At 42.4% G+C, this 27,870-nt stretch overlaps 1 protein-coding gene across 1 annotated transcript in view; it reads left to right on the plus strand.

Moving 5' to 3' along the window:
• Positions 1–27,870, plus strand: part of CFAP61 (cilia and flagella associated protein 61) — a 296,977-nt gene that overhangs the window by 163,577 nt on the left and 105,530 nt on the right. The window contains exon 18 of the mRNA XM_032420163.1: positions 14,632–14,759. Within this exon, the coding sequence (XP_032276054.1) occupies positions 14,632–14,759 (128 nt within the window). The remainder of the gene's footprint in view (positions 1–14,631; positions 14,760–27,870) is intronic.

Genomic DNA, 27,870 nt, shown 5'->3' on the forward strand with positions numbered 1-27,870 from the left:
CATGCAAACACATTTATACCAAACCGATGACTGATAATAAATTTCCTTACTGTAAATGTCAGTGGGTTTCATGTGTTGCTGCCATTACATCTTGTTTGGAAGCCGAATGCTACACAGTTATGGGAGGCGCCAGATGGTGTCATTAACACGAACGCTGGGACTGTTTACCGCTGACGTGCATGTGAGAAATTAAAAGTGCGGGCCTGGCTTTGCAATGAAGCATGATGTCAGTGGTGCCCAGGTGTAAAGACAGGGTAATATGCTTGCCTATTCCCTTCCAGCCCACCGAGAGGGATTTTAGGGGATTTCTTTTTGAAAATAGTTTTGTGTTTGAATATAGAACAAGGTAAAGAAAAGGGGAACGTTCTCCCGAGGACTCCTGCTTGATTTTGTGTGTGTGGAGTCTCAAGAACCCCGAAAGCCACACCTGCCATCCCATAGGTGGTTCCCACATAAGTGGCAAGCCCCTTCCAGGCATGGCAAGGCCTTTTGTACTAATTAATTACAGCAGGATTGTTATTGCTGTGTATGCGTGTGCGTGTGTGTGCGTGTGTGTGTGTGTGTTGTAATTTCAGATACTTAAATGCTTATTTGGGAGAAGTTTCTGTTGAGAGCATGGAATTAGCGTTTCTAAAAAGTGTTGTCAAAATCATTAGGAATTGATTCAAAGAATAAGGAGAAGAAGGAAAGTGGAAATTTTCTGAACTAATTTCTTCCATGCAATGGGCTCAAGAATTAGCAGTGGGACCAAGACTTTTACTTTCTCTGCTCCAATGTGAAGCATCTGAATGACTGAAATTAGCCTCCCCTGCTTTTTTAAAATGTATCTCTACTTTAATTGGGCAGTGGCCACTCCCATTTATTGTTTGTCAGTTTCTTCCTGTGCGGTTTCTGCTTAGCTCCCTTCTTTTCAATTTCAAAAGAAGCTGGTTTGTTGTCTTCCTTCCTCTTGAACCAAAAGGCTATCTGTGCGGTTTCTGCTTAGCTCCCTTCTTTTCAATTTCAAAAGAAGCTGGTTTGTTGTCTTCCTTCCTCTTGAACCAAAAGGCTATCCCATTGATTCTGACCAAATTCCTTTGAACTTTGTTTTTAGCCTTAGCATTCTCCATAGGAATTTTCAGAAAGGCTTCTTCTCTCCAAACAATCACTGTGCATTGCTCTCACAAAAAAGCCGAGGGAACCTTTTGGTGTGCAGAGTTTTCAAGTCATGTGAAAAAGAATACAAACCATTGTTTGCATTGAGATGAAAGAGACAGACTTAATTTCTTCAGACTAACTCAGAGGTACAATTGGAATAATGAGCCTAATTGAAAGACTGAAAGTGTGCTTGAAGGCACACCTTCCAAATGAAAAAGAGGGTCAGGCATTTTAGCTTGCTCCCGGGACATGCAAGCATGTTGAAAATCACCAGGGGTGAAAATAAAGAAACCATAGGGAGACAGCATGATTGAAAAGCTGTATCTGGGAAACAGCACTCACTTGGGCAGAGGGGCTCAGGAAAATGACTCCTTTTCCTCTATGATTGTCATTTTCCTAATAAATGAACCAGAGGTCTAAACCAGCAGTGCAAATAGCCATGTATGAGACCTGAGCAAACAGCCTCTCCCCTAGGAGAATGGAAAGTTCTCGTCTTATTCTGTGCCCAGAGGTGGGAGATGGCAGCACGAACACAGTTGGTCATGGGCTTTCTCTCCCAGCCTTCTCTCTTGACCCCTGCTCCACCTCTCCCTTCCCTTCTGTGTCCGCCTCACCTCCTAGATTGCCCAGGCAGGACCATTCTGCCTTCTCAGGACAGCCTCTGAAAATGCATTTATAGAGACTGATCTGTATTTCAGTGGGAAGTGTCACCCTTCCAGACCCTTATCCTGGCTTTTCCTTCTCATCCAGAAAGTTCTCTCCCTTGTCCATCTGGACATTCATTGATCCTTCTAAATCCAGCTCAGTTGGCACTTTTGCCAGAAAGACTTCCTTGCCATCCCAGACCACCCAAACGTCAGCTGCATCCAGAAATGCAGAATTGCCCAGCTCTGCACAGCCTATACTGCCAACCCACAGTATCATGAACTGAAGGAATGTGTGTTCTTCCCATCCACTAAATTTTGGATTGGTTTGTTACACAGCAATAGCTTCCTGACACACTACCCTTATCACTGCATTTTATATACTGCATTTTATTTGTTTATAAGTCTGTCACCTGACTTAATGAGAATTAAAGATAGGAACCATGCCTCATTCTTACCTCAGCACATAGACCAGTGTTTGGCACATGATATGTATTTGTTGAGTTGACATTGTTGCATTAAGCTCTATGTTAAAGTTTTGATGGAAAAATTTCAGGCATCAGGATACTGAATGGGTTTATTCTGATGCCCTTGCAATTGTCCCAAATATCCAACTGCCTTCTCCACCAAGTTAGACTGGCTTTGCTGCTAGAATATTGATTTCATACAAATACTTTTTCCAGTTACTTCTCTGACTGGGGGACATGACACTGTGACATTGTAACTCTCTGCTATGTATTTGTAAGTTGCTTCAGTAGGAATAAGGGCAGATTCCAGTCTACTTCCAGGATATTAAATGCAAAATATTGTCAAGCATTTCAACTGTTTGGGCATCCCTGATAAGCCAAATGTCCCACCCTTTATGATGTGGGATGGAAAGAGAAGTATGACCTGAAGACCTATTTCTTTAAGCAAGTAGCATTCAGATAGATGATACCCCATATATTCTCCATAAATCTTACTCTTACTTTTTTAGAAAGGGAAGATAACCAATGATACAACTTCTTCTTTTTTTTTTGAAATTAACAAAAATCTCAAGAAAGTAAACTTATCACAGATTATTTCATATATTTCTCTGATTCCTTACATAATTATTAAGACACTCAGAGTCAAATTCTATATTATAAACACAAACATACATGCATTTTTAATTTCATGCCTGGAGGACCATTTTTATTTTCAGGTACCTGTAGGAGAATTCCATCATTTCAGAAGGGTATAATTTAACAGGAAGAGTGCCCTCCATCTCTTTTGAATTTGAGTGTTTGCAAAACCTTTGAGGCCATACCTTCATTTTATTTGATCACAAGCGGGTCTTTCGTGGGGGATATAGAAATTGAGAATGATTAAACAGCAATGAAGTTTTTCAAGAGATACATGTGTAACGTATTAGTAATTTGTGCTTTGAGAACAATACAAAGTCAGGTCATTGATCCCACAAACCATTTCCCTGCCATGGATTTGCTTCATTCCTGCCTTTCCCTCTGTGTTCACACTAGAGAAGTCATTTCTTCAGTTTGTGGGTGACACTGTATTGAAGATGATACCTGGAGTGTCGAGTAGTGGAAACATGCCAGACGGGATTCAATGAGTGTGATGCAGAGGCTCCAAGGACATTTCTAAATGCTTGCCACTCGGTAGGAAGGGAGGGACATGGAGCCATCTGAGTTATCTTGGTACACGTGCCAGCATGTCGGACATTGGGGATCAGTGAATCTGTGTCTCTGAAAAGCCAACAATGGATCTCCCTTGCCAGTGCTCATGTATGCATCAAAGCAATCATACTTGTAATGATTTTGTGAGTGGCTTGTTCAGGGCAGTTCCTTAATTAAAAACAAGTGAGTTAGCGACCAAGTGGGATTTATCCCTGGGTTGCAAGGTTGGTTCAACATCCTCAAATCAATCAACATGATACAATACATTAATCAAAGAAAGAACAAGAATCATATGATCCTCTCAATAGATGCAGAAAAAGCATTTGACAAAGTACAGCATCCTTTCTTGATCAAAACTCTTCAGAGTATAGGGATCGAGGGCACATACCTCAATATCATAAAAGCCATCTATGAAAAATCCACAGCGAATATCATTCTCAATGGGGAAAAACTGAGAGCTTTCCCCCTAAGGTCAGGAACACGGCAGGGATGTCCACTATCACCACTGCTATTCAACATAGTATTAGAAGTCCTAGCCACAGCAATCAGACAACAAAAAGAAATCAAAGGCATCCAAATCGGCAAAGAAGAAGTCAAACTCTCACTCTTTGCAGATGATATGATACTTTATGTGGAAAACCCAAAAGACTCCACCGCAAAACTGCTAGAACTCATACAGGAATTCAGTCAAGTGGCAGGATATAAAATCAATGCAGAGAAATCAGTGGTTCCTATACACCAACAACAAGACAGAAGAAAGAGAAATTAAGGAGTCGATCCCATTTACAATTGCACCCAAAACCATAAGATACCTGGGAATAAATCTAACCAAAGAGGCAAAGGATCTGTACTCAGAAAACTATAAAATACTCATGAAAGAAATTGAGGAAGACACAAAGAAATGGAAAAACGTTCCATGCTCATGGATTGGAAGAACAAATATTGTGAAGATGTCAATGCTACCTAGAGCAATCTACACGTTCAATGCAATCCCCATCAAAATACCATCCACGTTTTTCAAAGAAATGGAACAAATAATCCTAAAATTTGTACGGAACCAGAAAAGACCCCGCATAGCCAGAGGAATGTTGAAAAAGAAAAGCAAAGCTGGCGGCATCACAATTCCGGACTTCCAGCTCTATTACAAAGCTGTCATCATCAAGACAGTATGGTACTGGCATAAAAACAGACACATAGATCAATGGAACAGAATAGAGAGCCCAGAAATGGACCCTCAACTCTACAGTCCACTAATCTTTGACAAAGCAGGAAAGAATGTCCAATGGGAAAAAGACAGTCTCTTCAATAAATGGTATTGGGAAAATTGGACAGCCACATGCAGAAGAATGAAACTGGACCATTTCCTTACACCACACACAGAAATAGACTCCAAATGGTTGAAAGACCTAAATGTGAGACAGGAGTCCATCCAAATCCTAAAGGAGAACACAGGCAGCAACCTCTTCGACCTCAGCCACAGCAACTTCTTCCTAGAAACATTGCCAAAGGGAAGGGAAGCAAGGGCAAAAATGAACTATTGGGACTTCATCAAGATAAAAAGCTTTTGCACAGCAAAAGAAACAGTCAACAAAACCAAAAGACAACCGATAGAATGGGAGAAGCTATTTGCAAATGACATATCAGATAAAGGGCTAGTATCCAAAATCTATAAAGAACTTATCAAACTCAACACCCAAAGAACAAAGAATCCAATCAAGAAATGGGCAGAAGACAAGAACAGACATTTTTCCAAAGAAGACCTCCAAATGGCCAACAGACACATGAAAAAGTGCTCAACATCACTCGGCATCAGGGAAATCCAAATCAAAACCTCAATGAGATACCACCTCACACCAGTCAGAATGGCTAAAATTAACAAGTCAGGAAACGACAGATGTTGGCGGGGATGCAGAGAAAGGGGAACCCTCCTACACTGTTGGTGGGAATGCAAGCTGGTGCAGCCACTCTGGAAAACAGTGTGGAGGTTCCTCAAAAAGTTGAAAATAGAGCTACCATACGATCCAGCAATTGCACTACTGGGTATTTACCCCAAAGATACAAATGTAGGGATCCGAAGGGGTACGTGCACCCCGACATTTATAGCAGCAATGTCCACAATAGCCAAACTGTGGAAAGAGCCAAGATGTCCATCGACAGATGAATGGATAAAGAAGAAGTGGTATATATACACAATGGAATATTATGCAGCCATCAAAAGGAATGAGATCTTGCCATTTGCAACGACGTGGATGGAACTGGAGGGTGTTATGCTGAGCGAAATAAGTCAATCAGAGAAAGACATGTATCATATGACCTCACTGATATGAGGAATTCTTAATCTCAGGAAACAAACTGAGGGTTGCTGGAGTGGTAGTTGGGGTGGGAGGGATGGGATGGCTGGGTGATAGACACTGGGGAGGGTATGTGCTATGGTGAGCGCTGTGAATTGTGCAAGACTGTTGAATCACAGATACGTACCTCTGAAACAAATAATACATTATATGTTAAGAATAAAAAAAAAAGAAGATAGCAGGAGGGGAAGAACGAAGGGGGGGAAATCGGAGGGGGAGACGAACTATGAGAGACGATGGACTCTGAAAAACAAACTGAGGGTTCTAGAGGGGAGGGGGGTGGGGGGATGGGTTAGCCTGGTGATGGGTATTAAAGAGGGCACGTTCTGCATGGAGCACTGGGTGTTATGCACAAACAATGAATCATGGAACACTACATCAAAAACTAATGATGTAATGTATGGTGATTAACATAACAATAAAAAATTTTTTTTAAATTTTTAAAAAGTGAGTTAGTCACTTTATCAAATCTAAGGCGCCATCATTTATAAGGTGTACCTTTATTTTATGAACCATGCAAAAAAAAAAAAGTGGCAAATTAAGCTGTGACACAATATTTTAAGAGAAATTCTCCTCCGTCCTGTTTAAGCTACTGTTTTCTGTTTCGGCCGGGTTTTCTGCTGTGTGTAGTCAAGCCCAACCCTAACTGATACAGGAATCCTCTTTCTTCGGCTAGGATTCAATCTCTGTGGGAGCATGCCACAAGAATCTTTTATACTCCCCCTGTTTGCCCAGGATAATGGGAAAAATGTAAACAACAGAATATGAATCAGTCATATAAGTCTTATTGCTTTGAAATTTCCTTCAACTATTCAGAGAGGAGAGGCAATTTACATTCCCTTCAATTGCACTGTTTCCTATGTGACGGGAATAAAACTTTTGCATGTGTCTCAGTAACAAAATGTAACACAGGTATCTCCTTGTGGGTATCTGTCATCCTTTATTTGCTCCTATAAAGCACTTGATTGTTGCATTGCAAGGAAATATGGAATTACAGCTATTCCTCCAATGACTAATATTTGCTTCACTAATATCAAATTTGCACCCCGCTGTTCAGTCTCAGGGCCTTTATGGGAACACAATAAGTGTTCATTTTAATGCCAAATCATGCTGTAATCTTTCTGAAAACATCGTCAGTAGCAGTTAAACTCAACACATGTTGTACACATAATGCAGAGGACTCTTCAGAAGTGAGGCCAATGAATAGCCATGACCAAGCCACCCACGTTCAGGAAAGGAATTACGTCACTGCTGCTGCCTGGCTGACTGCAACGGTTAAAACGACATTGATGTGAGGTTGATTTCAGGGATGCCAATGTGTGAGAAAGGTGTGCATCCTAGAATCGATGAAATCCGGTCAAGTCATTCAACTCAGCTTCCCAAACACTTTTCTTTTCTAATATAAATGTATAAGAATGGTCACAAGTGAGTGTCAGAGGGTGTCAACAATTTTAACTTTTTATAATGTTTGCACAATAGTGATAATATCCAGGTGAGAAATAAGAGTGTATGAAGGATTGGTACAGAGGGAATTGATAAGAGAAATATAAGAGAAATGCAAGTTGAAGAAATTTACTCAATGAATTATAGTGGTTTCAGGAACTATGGCAAAGACCCCTAGTTGCCCCCAATAGCCATTCCTCCCTTTAGCCTTAATAATGGAACCTCAATTTTATTCAAGGCAGCATTGCACCCAACTAAGATTATTTCCCACTCTTCCTTGCATCAGGCATGACCATGTGACTCAGCATTGGCCACTGAGATGGAGGTAGAAATAGTTGGAATGAGAATTCTGGGAGTCTGCTTAAAGGGAGTGGCTCAGCTAGGAGGAAGCCTCCTTTTTTCTTCTTTCCTCCCTTCTTTCTGCTGCCTGCAATGAGGATCTGATGTCTGATCTCCAGCAGCCATCCTGGGCCATCTGTGAGGATGGAAGCCTTGCACTGGGATGGGGAGTTAGGCAGGGAGAAGTCTGGGTCTTTGATAAGTTTATGGCACCTGCCTCAATAACCCTGGACTATACATATTTCCAGATTTCCTTTGCATAAAAGAGAAATTCTCTTCCGTCCTGTTTAAGCTACTGTTTTCTGTCTCGGCCGGGTTTTCTGCTGTGTGCAGTCAAGCCCAACCCTAACTGATACAGGAATCCTCTTTCTTCGGCTAGGATTCAATCTCTGCGGGAGTATGCCACAAGAATCTTTTATACTCCCCCTGTTTGCCCAGGATAATGGGAAAAATGTAAAGGAATTAAAGGCATATGTTTCTTTAAATAACAATTCTTCATGGGTAGTATACTACTACTAAGTCTGCAGAGGCAAAAGTAGTGCCTTATTCACTTCCCAACTATTTCATCAGCACCTAGAGTGTACCTGGAGCAGATCCTGCACTAACCACAGCCCACCCTGCCCACATAGCACAATTTGCTCTAGCTCATGTGACGAATGCAAGCCAGAAAGTGTCCTTGGGTCATCATTGATCTCAGCAGATGCCATAGGCAGAACAGCTCGCATTTTTCTGGAGTGCTGGAGCTACGAAAAATATTGGGAAGCAAGGCTCAAAATCATGGCATCTTCTTCACAGCCTCCTCTTGTTCTCCCAGGACAGCGGCCTCGGTGTTCCTATCATACTCTTGAGCCCTTGTAATGATTTTAGCAGAAAGGCTTTTCAAAATTGTATTTTGTATCTGTGGAAGTGATCTCTAACTTAATAGTTCTCTCTTATATGTTTGTACCTCTCTGTCCCTTCTTTATTTGGTAAATATTGCAATACTTTGCCCCAAAGAGCTCAACTTGTAAACTTGGGACTTTGAAACTGACATGGATATCAATCTGTCATTTGTTTTGATCCAATTGGGAAACAGAGGGCCTCTCAAAAAGAAAAAAGAATGGAGAAGCATAAGGAAAAAATTACATTTATAAAGCAAAAGTGGGCTTATTAAGAATTTCAGAAATTCTATTCCTAATGGCTTTGAATCTCTCCATCTTCCATTTTCTTGCATGGACAGAGCTCCCTTTGAAGTCTTTGGAAGCTTTCTGTAAGAAAAAATATATATACATGGGTGTGGAGCTGAAAATTGAGCTCATTGTTTTGCCCTTTTAAAATGTGTTTTTCGAAGATTTGCCTTTCATATTGCAGATGGGAGAGAGGATGTGCAATTTTACCTTGTGTAACATCTTTGCCTGAAAAGCTCGAAGTATTTGTAGACGTTGTTTAATGAATAGTTCCCATGTTTGCCTGCTGAGGAAGGCAGAGGTTTGTGTAATTTACTTCCATTTTACACCTGAGGAAACTGATATTTAAGGAAAAGAGGCTCAGAATTTCAACCAGTAGCAGAATTAAGAAAACAAGCCCAAACCTTGCCACTGGGCTAATGGTGCCCAGTCTAATGATCCTGGAGGTTGAAGGTAACCACCAAATGAAATGGTATCATTAGAAAAAAATCACCATAGATATTGTCATGTTCCATTTTAGTATGAACCTTGCATTTATTATGTAGGATCATTTATATTTATGTTGACTGCTTCCTAGTTTATTGGCCTGTTTGTAATTTTAGTAACTTCTGATTTTGGATCTATTACTGAAATTGAGTTTCAGTAATGCTTTTGTACTCATTCTAGCTCATTCTAAGTGCATAAGAGAAACCAAATCAGATGTGGAAACACAGAACTAAGGTCTGTGTATATCAGGGAAAATTACATTTTGACCAATATTTTGTATACACAAAACAGTTAACAAACATGCATACAACTCAAAACTATGTATTTAAGGTCTCTTGGTAAAGGTATGTGAATCAGGGCATCAATTCAACTGACTGTGTACATCAATATCATTTCTACTAAAAAGATCCAATTTAATGACAAGTAGTTCTAATTATATCTAAATCACTTGTTTGCTCATTTAAGCAACTGGCAAAGAACCAGCTAAAATAATTTGAAACAGTGGAAATTATGTCAACACTCTTTAACAAGGGCTCATGCAAAAGTTAATGTATCCATTCTTTTGCCATTTATTAAATCTCCAAAAAGATATATGGCAGGAATAATTCAGATAAAATAAGCAAAACAAAACCCAAATGAAACAAATGCCTCAAAAAGCAAAGATGTAGTTCCTGACCTCAGGAAGCAAACAGTCTAAGTGGAGGGCAGTGAAAAAACCAACTAAATTAACAACAGCAACCAAACCTCCTCTAGTGGCTCATTCACTTATAAGTCTTCTGTTTCAGAAGCTCACAGGAAATTACAGATAAATAGGTTATGACTTAATCTTGTGCCCAGTTCTGTTCCGTTTTCTTATCTCAACTCCTGTCCCTCTCCACCTGACCTTTGTTGTCATTCCCTCTCTCTTCAATCTCAGCTGTAGAATTTTCTAACAGGAATATCCTATAATATCATTCTTTCTTCTCCTGTCTGGGATTGAACTGAAGGTCTGCATTTTAAACTCATTAGGAGACTCATCGTCAATTTCAAGCAACACTTATTTTAGCCTTAGAAGGTCTGCTTACATACCATGATACCTGTTTTATTCCTTCTCGCTGGGATACATGTTGATCTCTACATATAAAATCATCCCTTTGTCTGGGGTGCCTGGGTGGCTCAATTAATTAAGCATCTGACTCTTGATTTCCACTCAGGTCATGATCTCAGGGTCATAAGATCGAGCCCTGTGTCAGACTCTATGCACAGGGAGGAGTCTGCTTGAGGATTCTGTCTCTCTCCTTCTGCCCCTTCCCCTGCTCTCTCTCTCACTCTCTCTCTCTCAAATAAATAAATAAATCTGAAAAAAATAAAAGTATCCCTTTGTCTAAAAATGCTAACTTAGTGTCATTAGAAAAATAAGAATTATACGTGTCTTCCCAAGACATGGAGGTTAGAATCTATTTTCTCCCCCATATTGTCACTGGTTTGGTATGTAGTTAAATGGCTTACAGAATTTCATCTCTTTTATCTTTGAAATAACTTACTATCACAAGGCACACCTAATTTCTGTCTATAAAATATGAGTCAGTAGAGAAAGCTTTCTTTTACTTCATGATTAAGGAAATAAAAAACAAAAATAAGAAACTAGGTATCCAATGTGTGGGACATTTTTGGTAGATATTCAAACCAAGAAAAGGAAGACCTGGCTTGATTTAAAGGATTTTACATACCTGGTGGTATTGTTTATTTTTTCCCCTGATGATGAAAACCTGTAGTTTGAAGGAATAGAAAGGAAGGAAATATTCTGCTTTCCTCCAAAAGTGACTTGTACTCCTGCTTATGGGCAAAATAAAGCCTTTATAAAGCAGGTGAAGGTGTCTTCATTCGCAGTTGTCACTGAAAGACATTTCCAGCCTGGGAAGAATTTTTTTCAAGGTATTTAAAAACCATCTATCCTAACAAAAGAAAAATGTGGGTTTTTCAGGTCACTTCATCATACCTGGTGATGAATATGTTTTTAATTAAAGCCTGCACACAACATTGGTTTACTGAAGATCATTGTGATGCCCGATCACTCTCCTGAGACACCCACCATCATTGGTACTGACGGCTAACTCTTGACACCCCGAGGCCACTTTGTGTATTCAGCAGTTAGAAAGGTGATTTCTGAGGCCTGGCAGCTGTTGGTGTTAAAGCTATTGTGTGGGAAACAAAAGCCATTCTGTTCTGTTCCCCAGCAGCCTTTGTATCATTGATACAAGAGCTGTTTCATAAATGGGGTCTAATTCTTTACCAGGGAATTTCATTACTGCCTATGCTTCAGTGTTTGCGTGCGCTTCCGGATAGCAGAGGGGAATGTCTGAACATACCTCCTGTGGGAGGAATCTTGGAGTTCTGACCTCTGTTAAGATGCTGGCATTTTAAGTCTGTTAATTAGACCTGTGATCAGATGCCATCATACCAACATCTATGTTTCCAGTCTTCCCCGCTGTAAACCACCAGACGCAAGGCTGGCTAGAGTGAATCGGCTGCCACCCTGCTCGTCTTGGAAATTAATCAGAACACAGTACATGGTGGCACCCACAGATACCAGAATTAACTACTTTTCCCAAAAAATTCCTCCTTGACATGACTTGGGAAATTCTCGTAGAGCAGATTAGGGTGATATTTATTTGAAGAACAGACATTTTTTTCACCCAAACGATACATTCATCGTTGTCATTTAGAAAATGTGTCAGCTTAAGGAATTTTCAGTTGCATATAAAAGAAACGAACTGTCCTAAACAACCAAGGAAACGGGGTGGGCTGCGTCATTCTCCCCAGCTATTCCTCCCTCCATGGGCTGTGCCCTTGCTGGGTGCCTTTGAGGTTCCTCCCACGACAGGCGCGTCTACTTCCCCATCTTGTGGGTGGTGGGCTCAGCCACATGACTTGCTTTGGCCAGGCTGACGAAGTATTGCTTCCTCTCACTTTTTGCACTCTACCATTGCCAGCTATCTCTCATCAAAATGAAGGTAAGAGACATGTGAGGCCAAGTTGGAGCCATAGCCAGCTGAAACCAGCCGTCAACAATGTACTTCAGCTGACCCAGAGATGCATGAGTGAGAACAAATGACAGCTGTTTTAAGCCAGTGCCTTTTGTGGTGGTTTGTTATGCAGCACCACTGTGGCGATAGCTCACTGGTATTTGTCGCTCATATAACTGAACACTCTGAAGGTAGCATGGGCTCCAGATAGTTGGAAAGGAATTCCTCTTCCGCTTCTCTGTGATTCTCTTGAGGCTTCAACCAGGATGGTTTCCTTCTTGGTGGAATGATGACCATACCATTTCAGGCTTCACATCAATACCCCAGTACTATCTAGAAGGCAAGAGGTTTCTCTTTTTCAACATCATATAAAAGTCCTGGGCTTACTCTGGAAGATAGTATGGAGGTCCCTCAAAAAGTTAAAAATAGAACTACCCTATTATCCAGCAATTGCACTATTAGGTATTTACCCAAAGGATATAAAAATACAGCTTCGAAAGGGGTACCTGCACCCTGATGTTTATAGCAGCATTATCAAAAATAGCCAAACTGGAAAGGGCCCAAATGTCCATCAACTGATGAATGGATAATGAAGAGGTGGTGTATATATATAATGGAATATTATAGTAATATAATGGAATATTACTCAGCCATCAAAAAGAATGAAATCTTGCCATTCACCACGACATGGATGGAGCTAGATTGTATTATTCTAAGTGAAATAAGTCAATCAGAGAAAGAGAGATACCATATGATTTCACCCATATGTGGAATTTAAGAAACAAAACAGATGAACATATGGGAGGGGGGAAAAAGAAAAAAGAGAGAAGGAAACAAACCATAAGAGACCCTTAAAGACAGAGAACAAACTGAGGGGTGATGGTGGGGAGCGGGTGGGGGATGGGCTAGATGGGTGATGGGTATTAAGGAGGACACTTGATATAATGAGCACTGGGTGTTGTATGTAAGTGATGAATCCCTGAATTCTACTCCAGAGACCAACACTGCATGTATGTTAACTAACTAGAATTTAAATAACAATTTGGGGAAAAGGAAGTCCTAGGCTTCCTGCTGATTAGGCCAACACAGGTCATGTGTCTATCCTGGGCCAATTGTTGAATAAGGAGGGTGGGATTATGCGACTTGGCTTATGTCAGTCAGTGTCCCCTCTTAAAGATGGAGGCAAGCTCAATCTCTTCCAAAATCCATGGTGTGCCTCATTAAAGGTGGGAACATGCTGAGAGACATTTTATTCCAGCAGCATTCATTATGGAGAATCTAAAATCTCCAAACATTACATTACATTATTTGGGTCAAGCACCGGAATGTGCTTTACATAGAACTTTACCATTAGCCCATTGGACTCCCAAACTCCTAGTAACTCAGGATTTTAAGAAAATGCAAGATATATTTGGTCTATTGGAATTGGAAGATCTCTGAGCTGTAGGATGAATTAATGCTAATGTGATGAGAATTTAACCGAGTTTGGTGAATTGGTATGGATGTCAATTCCACTGTGTTCTGGCCTCCGTTGTTTCTGATGAGAAGTCAGCTGTAGTTCTTCCAGACACAGAGTAAGCTTCAAATAAAAATGTGTGTTGAATTAATGAATTAAAAATAGAACCATGGTCTTCTGACACAATCTAACATTCTTTCAAGAATACCCCACCATCGCTTTGTAAAACCTTCCTTTGTACCTTTACTGCTTCTACTGAAGCCTCTGCAGGAAAGTGACTCAAACAAATCAACTCAAACATGGACATTAAAATGATCACCAAGTATTTTTTCTGCTTCTAAGAGTCCTCCCTGACCTCTGATCATCTACAAGATTGAATAACCCTTATCATCTAACATGTTTTTGTCATTCAGCTAAGGTTTGTCATTTTACGAATATTACTGAACCCCTGTGCTCAAGGCACTATGTTAAGTAGTGTGACGGATGCAGAATGGAAAGAGTTAATACTTGCCTTAAATTACCCAACAATTGTAATCTAATTGTTGTTCAAGTTTTCAAGGTAATCTTGGAGAGAAGGACCTTTCATGAAACTCCAGATTCTCCAGGAGCAACTTGTCTGTCTTCTTGTGGGATTATTTTTACCTTATTGTTTCTAATCATAAAGGGCCTCAGTTCTATAGGAAACATCCATCAGCAATAAGGCAAAAATGATGTAAACCAAGTATCTTGATGTGACCCAGACCAGGTCTTAGGTATATTCCCAAATTCTTACATTAATGTCTTAAAAGTACCTTTCCATAAATGTCACCATGGCTATGCATGGGCACTGTTCAGTCTGATTTGCGGGTAATGTCCTGGTTAAATAACTCTACATAATTGCCAGTCTGGGAGTGCAGACTCGGCTACATTTTCTTCAAGTCTCTCTTTCTCTTTTTATCTTTTATTCCAGTTGAGTTATGCCTTGAACCATACGAACAGAAAACTGACACTGGAACCTAAAATAACTGTGAATGCCAAGATTGTTGTGGTTGGTGCATCCAACGTTGGAATTTCCTTCCTAGAGACATTGGTATTTTGGTGAGTTATTTTACTTTATTTCTTTGTTTTTAAAGGGGCTCTTCTCTTCTATACCTGAGATGGTTTTTTGAAAGAAAAGACCTGAGTTTTTTTGTCACCCCACACACCCTGCCTAGGTGGATTAATGAGTCAATGAAATATTCTACACCAAGGGTTGGCAAACTATAGCCCCTGGGTCAAATGTGGCTTTCTACCTGCATTTGTAAATAAAGCTTTATTGGAGCACAGTCACAGCTATCTATATGTTGTCTCTGTTTTCTTGCTACAATGGCAGATTTGAGAGGCTGTAACAGAGGCTGTTTAGCCTGCAGTGCCTAAAATATGTACACTCTGACCCTTTCCAGAAGTTTGCCAACCCCAATCTATACTAGTGTTTCCCTTATTGGCTGAATCATAAGAATCACCTAGAGCATTTGTTAAAGAGGTAGATTCCCAGCCCCAGCACCAGACATACAGAATCAGAAACTTCCAGGGATGGCTCTGGGACTCTGTATTTTAGTGGGTGCTTCATATAATCAGGCAGGTTTGGGAACCAGTTTTGACATTGCATATCACAAATAGGCTTTCAGAAATGGCAGATGGGCCAGGACCTTTCTTTCAGCCCCTGCATTTTGAGTACCAGGGAACAGAGGAAAATCCCACAGGGAAGACTGAGGCCCGTGCGTCTCTCCAGTGCTGTTCTGTTACCCTCACAGCACTAAACGGGTTTCCTTTCAGAGCCCATTTTCCTGATAAGGGGATTCCCAAGGGTTCTCAGCTTCCCCTGAGTAGCTCTCCATCTGCTCACTGAATTTCATCCCCTCCCTGACAGGAAGAGCCCTAGGTTATTGTCCCAGAACTTGGGTTCATGGTCTGGCATCACCACCACCTGACATGGAACCCTAGATGTGTTGCTTCACTTCTCTCAGACTTGGTTTCCTCATTTATTTATTTATTTTTTAAAGTCTCACGGATGTCTTAAAAGACCCTGGCTTTGGAGAACTACAGACTCCTGAATCAAAAGAGTCCAGTTTTTTCTAAATCTTTTGCTCAGGATCACATGAGAAATTTTAGCTCCTGTTCAAAACTATAGGTGCTAAGAGATAAGCAGAAGATGGGAAAAAACAGCCTCCTTCCCCTAACTCCTTCAGAAGCCAACAAAGGTACCAGCCCAAGTGTGAGGCCTTGTGAGGGGTTAGACAAGGAAAGGGAGGGAGGAAATGACCCCTAACAGGTGTTTGTCCCTGGTTGATAAGGAGACGAGCTAGCCCTGCAGGGTTACTTTGCTCATTTGACATCACATTAACCAGATAAAGATTTTTTTTTTTCACTTTCCAGCCAGTTTGTTCAATTATCTGGAACATATCCCTAGTTAATCAGAAATAAGTCACATGTCATTATTGAAATCAGCAACAGAGCTCACATGCTTTAAATATTGTAGTCAGTCTATAGCAATCTTTCATTGCAAGAAAGAAATAATGAGAAGCACCTGGGAATATCCATTTTTGCATGTACACCACACTACGGTTTGAGGGCTCTCCTCGTTCTGAGGGGTCTCTTCTCTAAGACTCCAAACAGCAAGTCATATGCGACCATTTCTGAATGATAAATTATCGGTGAGGACTTGTGAAATTATAGTAGTCAAGAATTAGCAAAAACAGGTCTGAAATCTTCGTTCACCTACATAGTCATTATGTCTTATTTTAAATGATTACATGAAGATATATACATATAATTTTCTTTTTGTGGAATCAACTTAGATTTAATAAAGACAAGTAGAAATTTGGATATAAGTACTTGCTTGGTTAAATTCCTCAATCAGACAGACCTTTTTAAAGCATTTTAAAGTACTCGTAGTTCTCTGTCATCATTACGCAGATTACAGACACTAAAAATAGACTGGTATCAGTTTACGGATCTTGAATCCTTCACAGAGGAAATAGTTTTCTCATTATTTTCCCTAATTATTTTAAATTAGCAATCACCATAGTAACCTACTGCATATTTTACTTTACCAGCTTAACTGCTATTTGAGCTAGATGTTATAAATGATTTGACCTGAAATGAAATGGAAATGATCACCAAACATTGACCCCCAGTGAGGATGAAACCCACATTTTGGAGGCAAGATTTAGAAAAATTGCCCCCCTGATGTTTCCACATGGCCATATCAGACTCAGCTGGGGCACTGTGGTTCCCGGAAAGCCCACATGAGGCCCAGTACAGCAACCTCTTTTTCCAGAAAATCTGGTAGTCCTGTCATCTGGTGACAAAACAGACAACTCTTTGTCCTCATATTATGTACATGCCAAAAAAATTACAAAGCGTTTGTCCTCTTCAAAGGACACCAAAAGCAGTCCCTGCATAAGATCTCTTCTTCCCTTGTGATACCCTTCTTTCCTCAAGTGCTAAGGTGCTGCTGGGGCGGCTGAGAGGATTTGCCCTAAGTCATCAACTAGTCCAGTAGGACGCAGCTCCACGGGAGGGGGAATAGTGAGGGTGATGTTTGGATTTATTTATTTATTTTAGTGCAACATTCTATCTGGTCCTTAGCTGTTTGTTACCCATCCAGTTACATCTGCTTAGACACACCTTCTTGTCTTTGGTTGTCAGGCCTGTGAGTCACCCTGCATCTTCTTGTCCTTTCTAGGGCAAGGCCTCCTGCGCCCCTCAGTTCCCAGTGACATGTGTGACAGGTGTTTTCCGAGGGACATATACCAGCATCCCTTGGGGTGCTCCCGCCCTCCCAGTCCTATTCAGTCCTCCAGTGCTGGGCTCAAGAGTGGCAGCCCTGCTCTCAGAGCTTCCTGCAATCTCCATGCACCCTCCTGCGGCTCCTGACCGGCTTTTGGAGGTGCACGGTAATTCAGCGTCAGGGTGAGGCTCAGCTAATTTGTCCCTCCACCCCTCTCCTGGGGGTCATGTGCGTTTGTCTTCTGAGAGTGCTGTGTCCAAGAAATTCCGAGAAGAGCCGAGAAGGAAGTGTTTTCGGGCCCCACACCCCACCCTATGGCCAGTGTGGGCTCTGGCCACAGGCGTCTTTTGGCCTTTCCCCATCACCTTCCCTGCCAGGGCATGGGCTCCCATGGTGATTACCAGGAGCTGAGCAGGGGACCAACAATAGGCATGGAGTAAGGGCCAGGGGAGCTTTCTTGGGGTAGGGATGAAGAGGAGGAAACCCGCGCTCATCCTGTGGTGTAGACAGCAGTGAATTGGAGGGGAAAGGCAGCTCTTAAGACATTTTATTGTGAATCATCTAGGTTCTTTAGCATCCCAAGACATTTACATTATGGACCTGAACTATTTTTAAATTACAGTTCTCATGATTGATAGGTTGTGTTCATTTGGCTGTCCCGGCTTTTTGGGACTGAAAGTTCTTGGCTTGAACAGTATAAGTATTTCATATACATTATCCTTCTCGGTACTGTTAGTAATAAGATTTGTCTAAAACTCCAATCATGGGAAAGAGCAGAAAGAACTTGGCGTCAGCCCCCCCCTCTGCTGCCAACCTGTGCTATGGCCTGTCCTCCTCACTGTGCTGAGAGGGTCACGGCAGGGACCCCCATGGTCCTGCCAGCCTGAAGGTGCTGTCTCCCTAGGAACTCCACCAATCACATCTGAGGCCTAAAGGGAACTTCCTCTTCCTGGATCAACAGCCAGGACTGGAGGTGAGCATCTATCATCTGTCAAGGAAACACTGTTTCCCAAAGAAAAGCTTTGCAGTGAAGTCTGAAAGCTCTTTTCAGAAAGCAGGAGGCCCTTTCCCACAAAACTTTAGGAAGTCATATTTTCACCAGTCACTTCCCGGACCAAGTCCAGCTCTGCTGAACTCCCTGAATATCATGCTTTGACTACTTCAGGCTTTCCACTGAAGTACTACAAAATCATTTTTTAAAGAGAAATATAGAAATGCTATGCCAAAAAAGGGAGCAGATGGGGCACCTGGGCAGCTTCGTTGGGTAAGTGTTCGACTCTTGATTTCAGCTCAGGTTATGGTCTCAGGGTCGTGAGATCGAGCCCCGGGTCGGGCTCCGCGCTGGGTGTGGAGTCTGCTTAAGCTTGTCTCTCTCCTTCTTTCTCTGCCCCTCCCCTGCTCACATGTGCTCTCTCCCTAAAAAAAAAAAAAAAAGTCAGGAGCCAGGTCTATGAACTCATCTTCATGTTTTGCATCCTTTTTACTCACAGTGTGGCCTGTGGAGCAGCAGCAATATGACAGTCACCTGGGAGCTCGCTAGCAATGCAGAACCACAGGCCCTGCCCCAGGCAGTGTCCCAAGTAGAGAGCGGTTCCCTCCCCGACCCCCCCCCCCCCCCCCCCCCCCCCCCGCCAAGAATTACACAGAACAGCTCCTTCGCTCTCTCTTGGGCATGAACTCACTGAGCCGAAGCAGTTACGGGTTTACTCTGTTTCAGCTCGTGTGTCTCTATGCTTCTGTGCATTATATTATTTACTCCTAATTATGGAGCAGTTCCTTTTAATCCATTATTTTAAAATCCTTCCTAATTAAATCCTGAGGTAAAGAATCTCTTGAGGAGCCTGCAGTGGCATCCTGGGATGACAGTGACTGAAAGCAGCCCTGGGTGGTGTCCCGACGACCCTTTGTGTGCCTTAGAGAAACATACGCTTGGATTCACAGAGAGCCCTGGTGGCTGCGAAGGGCCCAGGCTCCCCTTCCCTTCCACTTTCACCACGGGGAAGAGTTTTCTCGAAAAACCAACCGAACAATCTCATCCAGTGGGGAAGGAAGTCTCTGATTTTCTACCCAAACCTGAATCCCTCATCTGGTTGGGTGGGTTGCGGTGACTAAGGAGAGCGTGGACCAGGGAGGGCACATCTGTGAAGCCGCAGTTGGGACCGGATGACCGCACCTCCTGTCAGCGGGCCGCACATCCGGCGCAGCTGTGGGCTCTGGCAGCAGCCAGCCCGGCGCTTGTGGCTTAATTAGACTTTTTATCTCTACATTCGTCTGAGGACATCTGAAACCTTCAGTGTGGCCTGTCACTAATTAGGTGACTAATTAAATAGTTGGTGCTTACTTGCTGATCTCAGAGCTAAAGCCCCGAACAGGTTGGTGGTTGTCATTGTTCCGTACTGTCGGTCTCAGCCCCCTGAATGGGTGGCCATGTGCTCTCCCCGATTGTCCTTTTGGTACCTGGGCTAACACAGCACGGCGGCCTGGCCTGGAGCACGTGCGCTACTGTCCCCTGCTTTGCCTGGGGAGCAGGCAGAGATCACCGGCGGCAGGTGGCGTCTTGCCTCTTGTTATGTGGGCATCACAGTGGGACCAGTCAGGGGGCCCGCACCGAGGCCCCGACTGTCTGGTGGCTGGGGTCGGGTGGGGGAGGGGAGGGGAGGGACAGCCCTATGTGGAGCTCAGAGGCCCAGCCTTCCCAGGCAGAAAGAGCTGACGTTCTGCCACCAGAAGATAATGACCCAGACTCCCTGGTGTTGCTAATCACAATTGAGTTTCCTAATCTGATTCCAAGATTTAAATGTAATTAATGTTAAATGAAAAAAAATCTTCATTTACTGAAATTGTCCATTCCTGCTCATTTCAGAATAACTTTTCTTATCTCCTACTGCCCACTTTAGAGACTCCCAGAACAAAAGAAAAGCAACACTCTTTGAGCAATATTAGGTCTTTTGGGGGATAAGCTTATTGTCATTTTTTTGTGTGTTTTGTGTGTGTGTGTGTGTGTGCGATTCTTTGGGGTTAGGGAATGCGTTCTTCACCATCACACAAAGTACAAACCACATGTGTGGACTGAGTAATAGACTCACCCACCCTCCACCCTCTACTATCAGATCATTTTCAAATGACGATGTCGGCGCCTGTCTTGGGTTGTAGTCCTTCAAAACCTGAACACAAAGAATTTGGGTGCAAGCAGTTTAGTTGGGGGTGATCCCAGGAAATTACCTGAACCACAGGGTGATGAGGTGGGAAAGGGAGGGAAGTCAACAAAACCCCCAAAAAGCATTGATCAGTGGGTCACTGTGGGCAACTGAGACATAATCCCATACTGGGGCCCTTGAAGGGACACAACAGAGAGTGGCCCCTCTTCTCATGAGGGAGGTAGAGTATTTACCCACCAGTTAACATCCTTCTGGTCACATGGTCACCTTTGGCTGTTCTTGCAGCCTGTCCCTCCATCTCCCCTGGGCAGAGGATGCCCCCAGGCAGAGAGGGGCAGGAAGGCATCAGGGTGGGAGAACCTTTTGCAGGTAATGTGGGTAAGCTCCCTACCATGCCCATTTCTTTAGTTTGTTCTTTCTTTCTTAATATTCCATTGTCCTTTAGCGAAGCATGGGGGCAGAGATGAAGGCAGAGAAAAAGCGAGGCTAGATAAGGCTGTAGCAAAAGGATTTCATGGCCACTTTTCTTCCCAGGTGTTCTTGTAGCTCTGAAGAGACCCCAGGTGTACCAGAAACCTTTGCTGGGAAAAAAAACGGCCTTGAGGGACCAGTCTTGGCAAATACTTTATTTCTACTTTGGGACAGACATAAGGTTAGATCAGTAGTTTTCAAATTGTGGTCTATGGACCAGCACTTCCATATCACTTGGGGACCTGCTGGAGATGTGGACACTCAGGTGCTACCCTGTAAGGATCGAATCAGAAATGGGGGGGGGAGCAGGGGGCAGGGATCTGTGTTCTCACACCCCTCTAGGGGGTGGGGTGTGAGAACCACTGAGTTAGGGTGTAGTGGAGAGAGTCGGTGTTCTGCCATGACTGATGGGGCCCAGGAAAATCATCCAACATCTATGAACCTTACCATCTTCATCTGTACAACGGGGAGAGAATCCAGAATCTCTCCTCCTCACTGGCACGGGGGTTAATCAGGTGATACATGCAAAGCATCTGGAAAAGCCTAGCACTCAAAATTTATTAGACCGACACTGCCCCACTGATTAAATCTGCATATCTAGTCCCCTTGTGGCAGCCTTGCATTGTCTCTCATATGAGGGAAGAGACTGGGGAGGTAGAGCCTTAATATGGAAGATGCTTTCTTCCCCAAGGATTAGGGATGAATCACAGGTGTTTCCTGCCAGCGTATGTGTCTGTTCCTTGCAAGAGTTCCTGGTCTGGCAAAGACCTTCTCTTGCGGTTCAGTTAAAATGGCCACCATCTCTGGCTTAACAACACGAGGACCAAGCAAGCTGACCAACACTCTGGGGTGTTTCCATTTTGCAAAGCTGCTTGACTATGGAGAAAACTGGAGTTGTGCCCTGTCCTTTTAGCTGTCTACCCAGACTCAGGAATATATAAATCCCTTATGCACCAAAGACTGTCATGGTCATAAGGGCCACATCTCTGGCTCCCACTGATCATCACTGCTTTATGGGCTGCCAATGGATGTTTCTTAGGCTTTTTCATGATACTTGAATGCTTTGCAAACCTTAATCTGGACATATTTTGGGTCCTCTATTCTGCCACTAACCTCAAGTTTATTATGTAAGTCTTGGGGGCTCTGAGTGCACCTCCCCACCCCAAATCCAGGAGTTCCCTTAAATTAAAAAAAACAAGGCCAAGACAGAAATTTCAGTCTTCACTCATGTGTCTCAAATACTTAATGGGATCATATACTTCCTTCATTAAAACTTATATTAAACTCCACCCACTTTTCTTAAGCACCCAAAACCCCTGGGAGCCTCTCATTTTTCTGTGCCTAAACAGTGGTTCTCAAAATGGACCACCAACATGGACATCATTTGGGAACTTGTTAGAAATACAAATTCGCAGGTCTCACCCCAGACCTACTATATCAGAAACTTGGATATCTCTGTTTAAATAAGTCCTCTAGGGAGTTACTTGGACATCAGTGGCACTGGTCAGTACTATCTGTCTCCATCCTACTGTCCCCACCTTTCTCATTTGCAGCCTCACTCCTCAAAAGACAACGGACACCATACACTCCCAGTCACACCTCCCCAACCAGCCTCAGCTCAGAATCCACTAGTCAATTTGTTGCTTCCCCATAACACCCACCATTTGAATTGTGTTGACCGGGTGCAAGCAAATAGAAGTGGCTACGAGCACTTTGAGGGAATAAGGAGGTGTCAGACGGGCACTTCCCTTACACCACTTGATATTGGGTGGGAATTTGGAGGAGAGGCCTGGAAACCCCGGGAATGGTCCTTCTGTAGGGGCGCCAGGTAGCCATCCCCTCTGGACAATTGGAGCACTTGGAGCCACTATGTGAGACCCAGACCAGGCAAGGCCAGTTACTGGGCCCATGTCCTCTGGAGACCATGTTGATCTCTAACTGCAGTTCTCTGAAGAGCATTTCTTTCAAAGGGATAACCAGAATCTTCCCAATAAGGTACTTGGGCTTAAAAAAAACATAAACAAACCTTGAATTTCCTTGTATTTTAAGAACCTGTGATGAAGAAAAATGTTGTGATCAGCTTCCTAGACATGAGGTTAATGTTGAGTAACTTTTTCTATAAGCAACAGATTGTGAAAATTCCAGACTCAACAATTCTGTACATCAAAGCTACTAGTGGGGGTGCAGGTGGAGTTGGAGGTGGTAGTTTTAAAAAGTTTCCTGGGCCCCCATTCCTGTAGCTATAATTCCCAGGCTAGGGTGGGTCCTAGGAATCTATCTTCAAGACTCCCCATGTAATTCTGACATGCACCTGGGTATTGTAACCATTTATGTAGACATTTTCTCAAAATTGGCAGTCTTATCCATAAGGAAACCTATTTCCCCCCATAACTGCTCATTGTAATTAACCTGTTTTTATGAGCTTGTTTTCCCAACCACATTTTCTAATTCTCAACAAATCATATAACTTCTAGGTCATATCATTACTTCAGGGCTTACCAGGCATAATTATTAACTTATCATTAAACATGACATAGCTGAAGTCATTACCCCATTATCATTGTATTTACACGCTAAATTGGACCTAGTAGAAAGCATTTCATATACTTCATGCTTAAACTATCACCATTAAGAATAAAGGTCCAACAAGATCTATCTGCCAAGCATGAGGAAACCTGCCCCTATGGTGTTAATAAAGCCTTGTATCCACCAGCATTTGCTCCAAACATAAAACCCGTCCTCATCCCCACCCCCACGCCTCCAGAAGTGATCTCACTCACTGTTGAATCCCCACAATGCTTTATTCCAGTCTTAGGGACCTGATTGATTGGTGTCTTATATTTTGCCATCTCTTGCGTGCAAAGGCTTTCCAGCTGGTCTTTTGTAACTGCCGTCTTGGTATTACATCTTGTATATGCTCCATGTATATAAAAATATGTTCGAAGTATAAATGTATAATATTTTTACTTCATATATATATAATCATTTCCCATACATTATAAAGCAAAATTCAATTTCATCTTAGTTTCTTTTGCCAGAACTTCCGAATTTTATTCTTCTTCGTTCAGTGACCATTTCAAACATTACATTCATTTTCATTTTTTCAGTAAGGTTTATGTTTTACTTTTATGCAGAGATACACAAGCTATTCATCTGAGATCCTGAATCCCCAGACCTTCCCCCTAGTCCCTTACCCTGGGCACCACCCATCTCTCCTGATGGGTCCCTGGAGAATTCACAGAGCACCCACGTTACTCCAGGCAGGCACCCAGACCTTATTGTTGGGTTCACTGTTGATTCTAGATTCGTTGTCCCAGGACACAAGCCTGGACTCAGGCAGATTTAAGAGACTTGCTGCTTGGTCCTTTTCTCCAGGCCCCATGCTGGTTCCTACAGCGGCGGGGGGTGGGGGGGTGGGGGTGGGGTGGGGTGGGAGGCTTCCATGAATAGGAGAGCCACACAAGATGGCACCCAAGAGAAGAGAGAAAAAGGGTTAGGGAGAGAGCTTTGAACTTCTTCCTCACCCCATGAACACTCCACCCACTTTTAGAAGTGCTCAGAATCCTAACCACACCCTCTTTGGGTCTCTCTTTCTTTGGTCTCCCCCTGGAGGTCCGAGTGTGTCATTACTGACAGCTGGGTGGCCAGGGGCAGTGCTGTTTTTACTAACACAACAAAAACGAAGGAGCCAAGGCCCTTGTCAAAAAAAAAATCTCTTTTGGTGATCTAAACAAAATAATATTGCCAAAGAAAGTTAAAAAATTTTTTCAGGGAAAAACGGGTAGATTCTCTTAATAAATGTATCATAAATATTTTGACTTGTTTTGCCTTATATTTTTCTTTTGGTATTGGAAATTCACATAACTCCCAACTTTTAAGTTCCATCTATAGCATTTCACCATGAATTTTGTGACATTGCGTGAATATCATTAAGACTGAATTAGATCTGAGTTATTCTTTGACTCCTTAAATAAGCAGTTAGGTTAAATACCTGTCTTGAGCTAGGATTTACTGTAATTTGGCAAACATTTTTGTCATTGTTGTGAACAATTCAGAAAGCAGAGATTTTAGTAAATTAAATGGTAACATTTAGATTGATGTGAGATAATTATTTTCTCTCTGCGTTATCTATTTATTCAAATAAAAGCATTAATGAAAGCAGTTAATTAAATCACTGGCTTTGGTTGCCCTTGCTATGCCAAAAAAAAAAAAACAGGAAAAATTTAAAAATAAAAATAATAAGCATTCTCTTGGCAGGCTGACAGGTTTCTATTGCCCAGAAGAGTAAGCAACATGAAAAGTTTTATGTTTCTTTTATCGTGTTCACAATAAATTGGCAATGTGACCCTCTTTATTTGAAGGATAAGGATGTTTAGACCTAATTTTGTAGCTGTCCTCCTGAAGCATGGAATGAAACGCAATACCTTTTACTTATTTCCCTGGATACTCTAATCCCTCCCTGCTTTACAAGTATCTTTGAGCTGTTCCTCCCCTTGTATCCACAGCAACATAAAATCCCCACTGGAATTATCTGCTGTGAAAATGCAGGTGCACTTGTTTAATGTTTCATTGGCTTGAGCACTTAACTTGAACTTTTTTTTATTTTTTTCCATGACACCGTGACCTTTGATTTTGGAGTAGAGGGCTCACAGTGATGTTAGATATTGTTTATGTACATGAAGCCAACACCATTAGATCTGAGAACCGTGTTTTTTCGTGGTCCTGCTGTTCCTGCCATTTTGTCTACTGTGTGTCCAAATCCAAGATGTACCCTGTGACTCACTGCTCTGTTTGCAGGAACTTTTAAAATATTCATTGGTCATCAAATTAAAAGTCTGAAACATTTGTTCTCCATATTTCATCCTCAGAAGAGCTAAAATCTACTAAAATTGTACATTATAAACTTTATTATCTTGGACCAATATTTTTATTATTTTTTAAAGATTTTATTTATTTATTTGACACAGAGAGAGAGGGAACACAGCAGGGAGAGCGGGAGGCAGAGGGAGAGGGAGAAACAGGCTTTCTGCTGAGCGGGGAGCCCAAGGTGGGCCTGGATCCCAGGACCCTGGGATCATGACATGAGCCGAAGGCAGATGCTTAACTGACTGAGCAATATTTTTAGATAGTTATCAATTTAATAAATTAAATACTTGGATGTTTCTGAATCAGATTAAAAATTAAATTAAAAAAATACAAGCTTGGAGAAAAATGTGGACACATTCATATAAAGGCATGAAAGAGGCAGGGAACCTTCACTGAATAACAAGAAGATTAAAGAGGTTAGGTTAGGCCCTGATATAAGGGCCTTACATACCATGCTCATGCATTTGAACTTAATGTTTTAAAGTATTTTATTTAAAATTGTTATTTATTGCAAATGTTCTATGCAGCAGGCAATATTCTAAACATTTTTACAGATACTATCATGTAATCCTCACAGCACCCCTATAAGGCATTAGGTTCTATTATTCCCATTTTACAGATTAGGAAACTGAGCCACACAGAGGTTAAGTAAGTTGCCACTTTCCCAAGGTCAAAAGGCTAGAAAGTACTGGAGCCTGGGGTCCAACTGAGGCAATCTGACCCTTGAGCCCATGGTCTTAGCCACTCTGCTCTGCTGCTATCAAAGTGGTGATCAAATGTGGAAACTTAAAACCAGGAACGATTGAGATTTGATTTAATTTAAAAAGAGGTTTCCAATGGCTGTGTGGAAGATGGGCAGGAGAGAGAGAGAGACTTGTGCCAGAGAAACTCACCTGAGACTTTCTCTAGGCAAGAAGGTGAGCTACGGCAATGTGTCCCAGGAATGTCGGGCGGGGCGCATTCAAGACATTTGGACCAGGTAAAAGTGACTGGACATGGTGACCAGTTGTGGAAAGTGAGAAAGAGGGGAGGAGTCTGAAGTTGACTCTCCAATCCCTAACTTAAGAGATGGTTAGTTGGTCATGCCTTTGATGGAGATAAAGGAGCAACGGAATGGGGCTCCAAAGACCTGTCTTTGGACACATACTGAATTTGGAATGCCTATGGAGCAGCCCCATTAGGACTGGTAGGCATTTGGAAATTGGGTTTCAAGCTCAGAAGGAAGGTATAGTGTAAATATGTAACAGGAAGTCATGGTGGTAGGTAGCATGGCCCAGGAAGCAGGCACGAAGATTGGGAAGCTCGTGAGCAGGGATAGATGGGCAAAGGAGGAGGACCTGGTGCAAAAAACAATCATAGAAGAGAACCTTAAGATAATGTTGTCCCAGGCAGCATGTTCTATGGCTGCAGCTTTTGGCTGGGGTCTCTGTCATCGCTCCCACCGTCCCTATTTCCTCCATTCACATCAGGAATAGCATCCTACACTTGTGAGTTCCTGGATGACTCCCCATCCCCTTCCGGTTCCTAGAACCCTGCACACACCTCTGCCTCTGTTCATTTGAACCCCATGGAGTTAGCCACCTATTACCTGCCTGGACCCTGATTGACAGAAGGATCTTCCCCCATGCCCACCTATCCTTCTTTCATGAGTCAGCATGAGTAGAGATTTCTAGTTGCCTCCCAGTATGTATGCTGCACTTTGTTCCTGGTAACAGAACCTTGGGCAATGTGGTTTCTGAAAAACCACATTTTCCAGATTCCCTTTCTGCCCCATGTTTCTGTTCTGCCACATTGTTCTACCACCATTTCCAAATGCCTAGGCTGTATCACTGAGTTTCGGCAACGTAAGCAGAAATATCACATGAGAATTTTAGTCTCTTCTTAATGGGCAGCCCTTTCCACCCATTCCTCCTTCCTTCTGCCTATAATGTGGATATGGGAT

The sequence above is a fragment of the Phoca vitulina genome, unplaced genomic scaffold, assembly GCF_004348235.1.
Source record: "Phoca vitulina isolate PV1807 unplaced genomic scaffold, GSC_HSeal_1.0 scaffold22, whole genome shotgun sequence".
Classification (NCBI taxonomy): domain Eukaryota; kingdom Metazoa; phylum Chordata; class Mammalia; order Carnivora; family Phocidae; genus Phoca; species Phoca vitulina.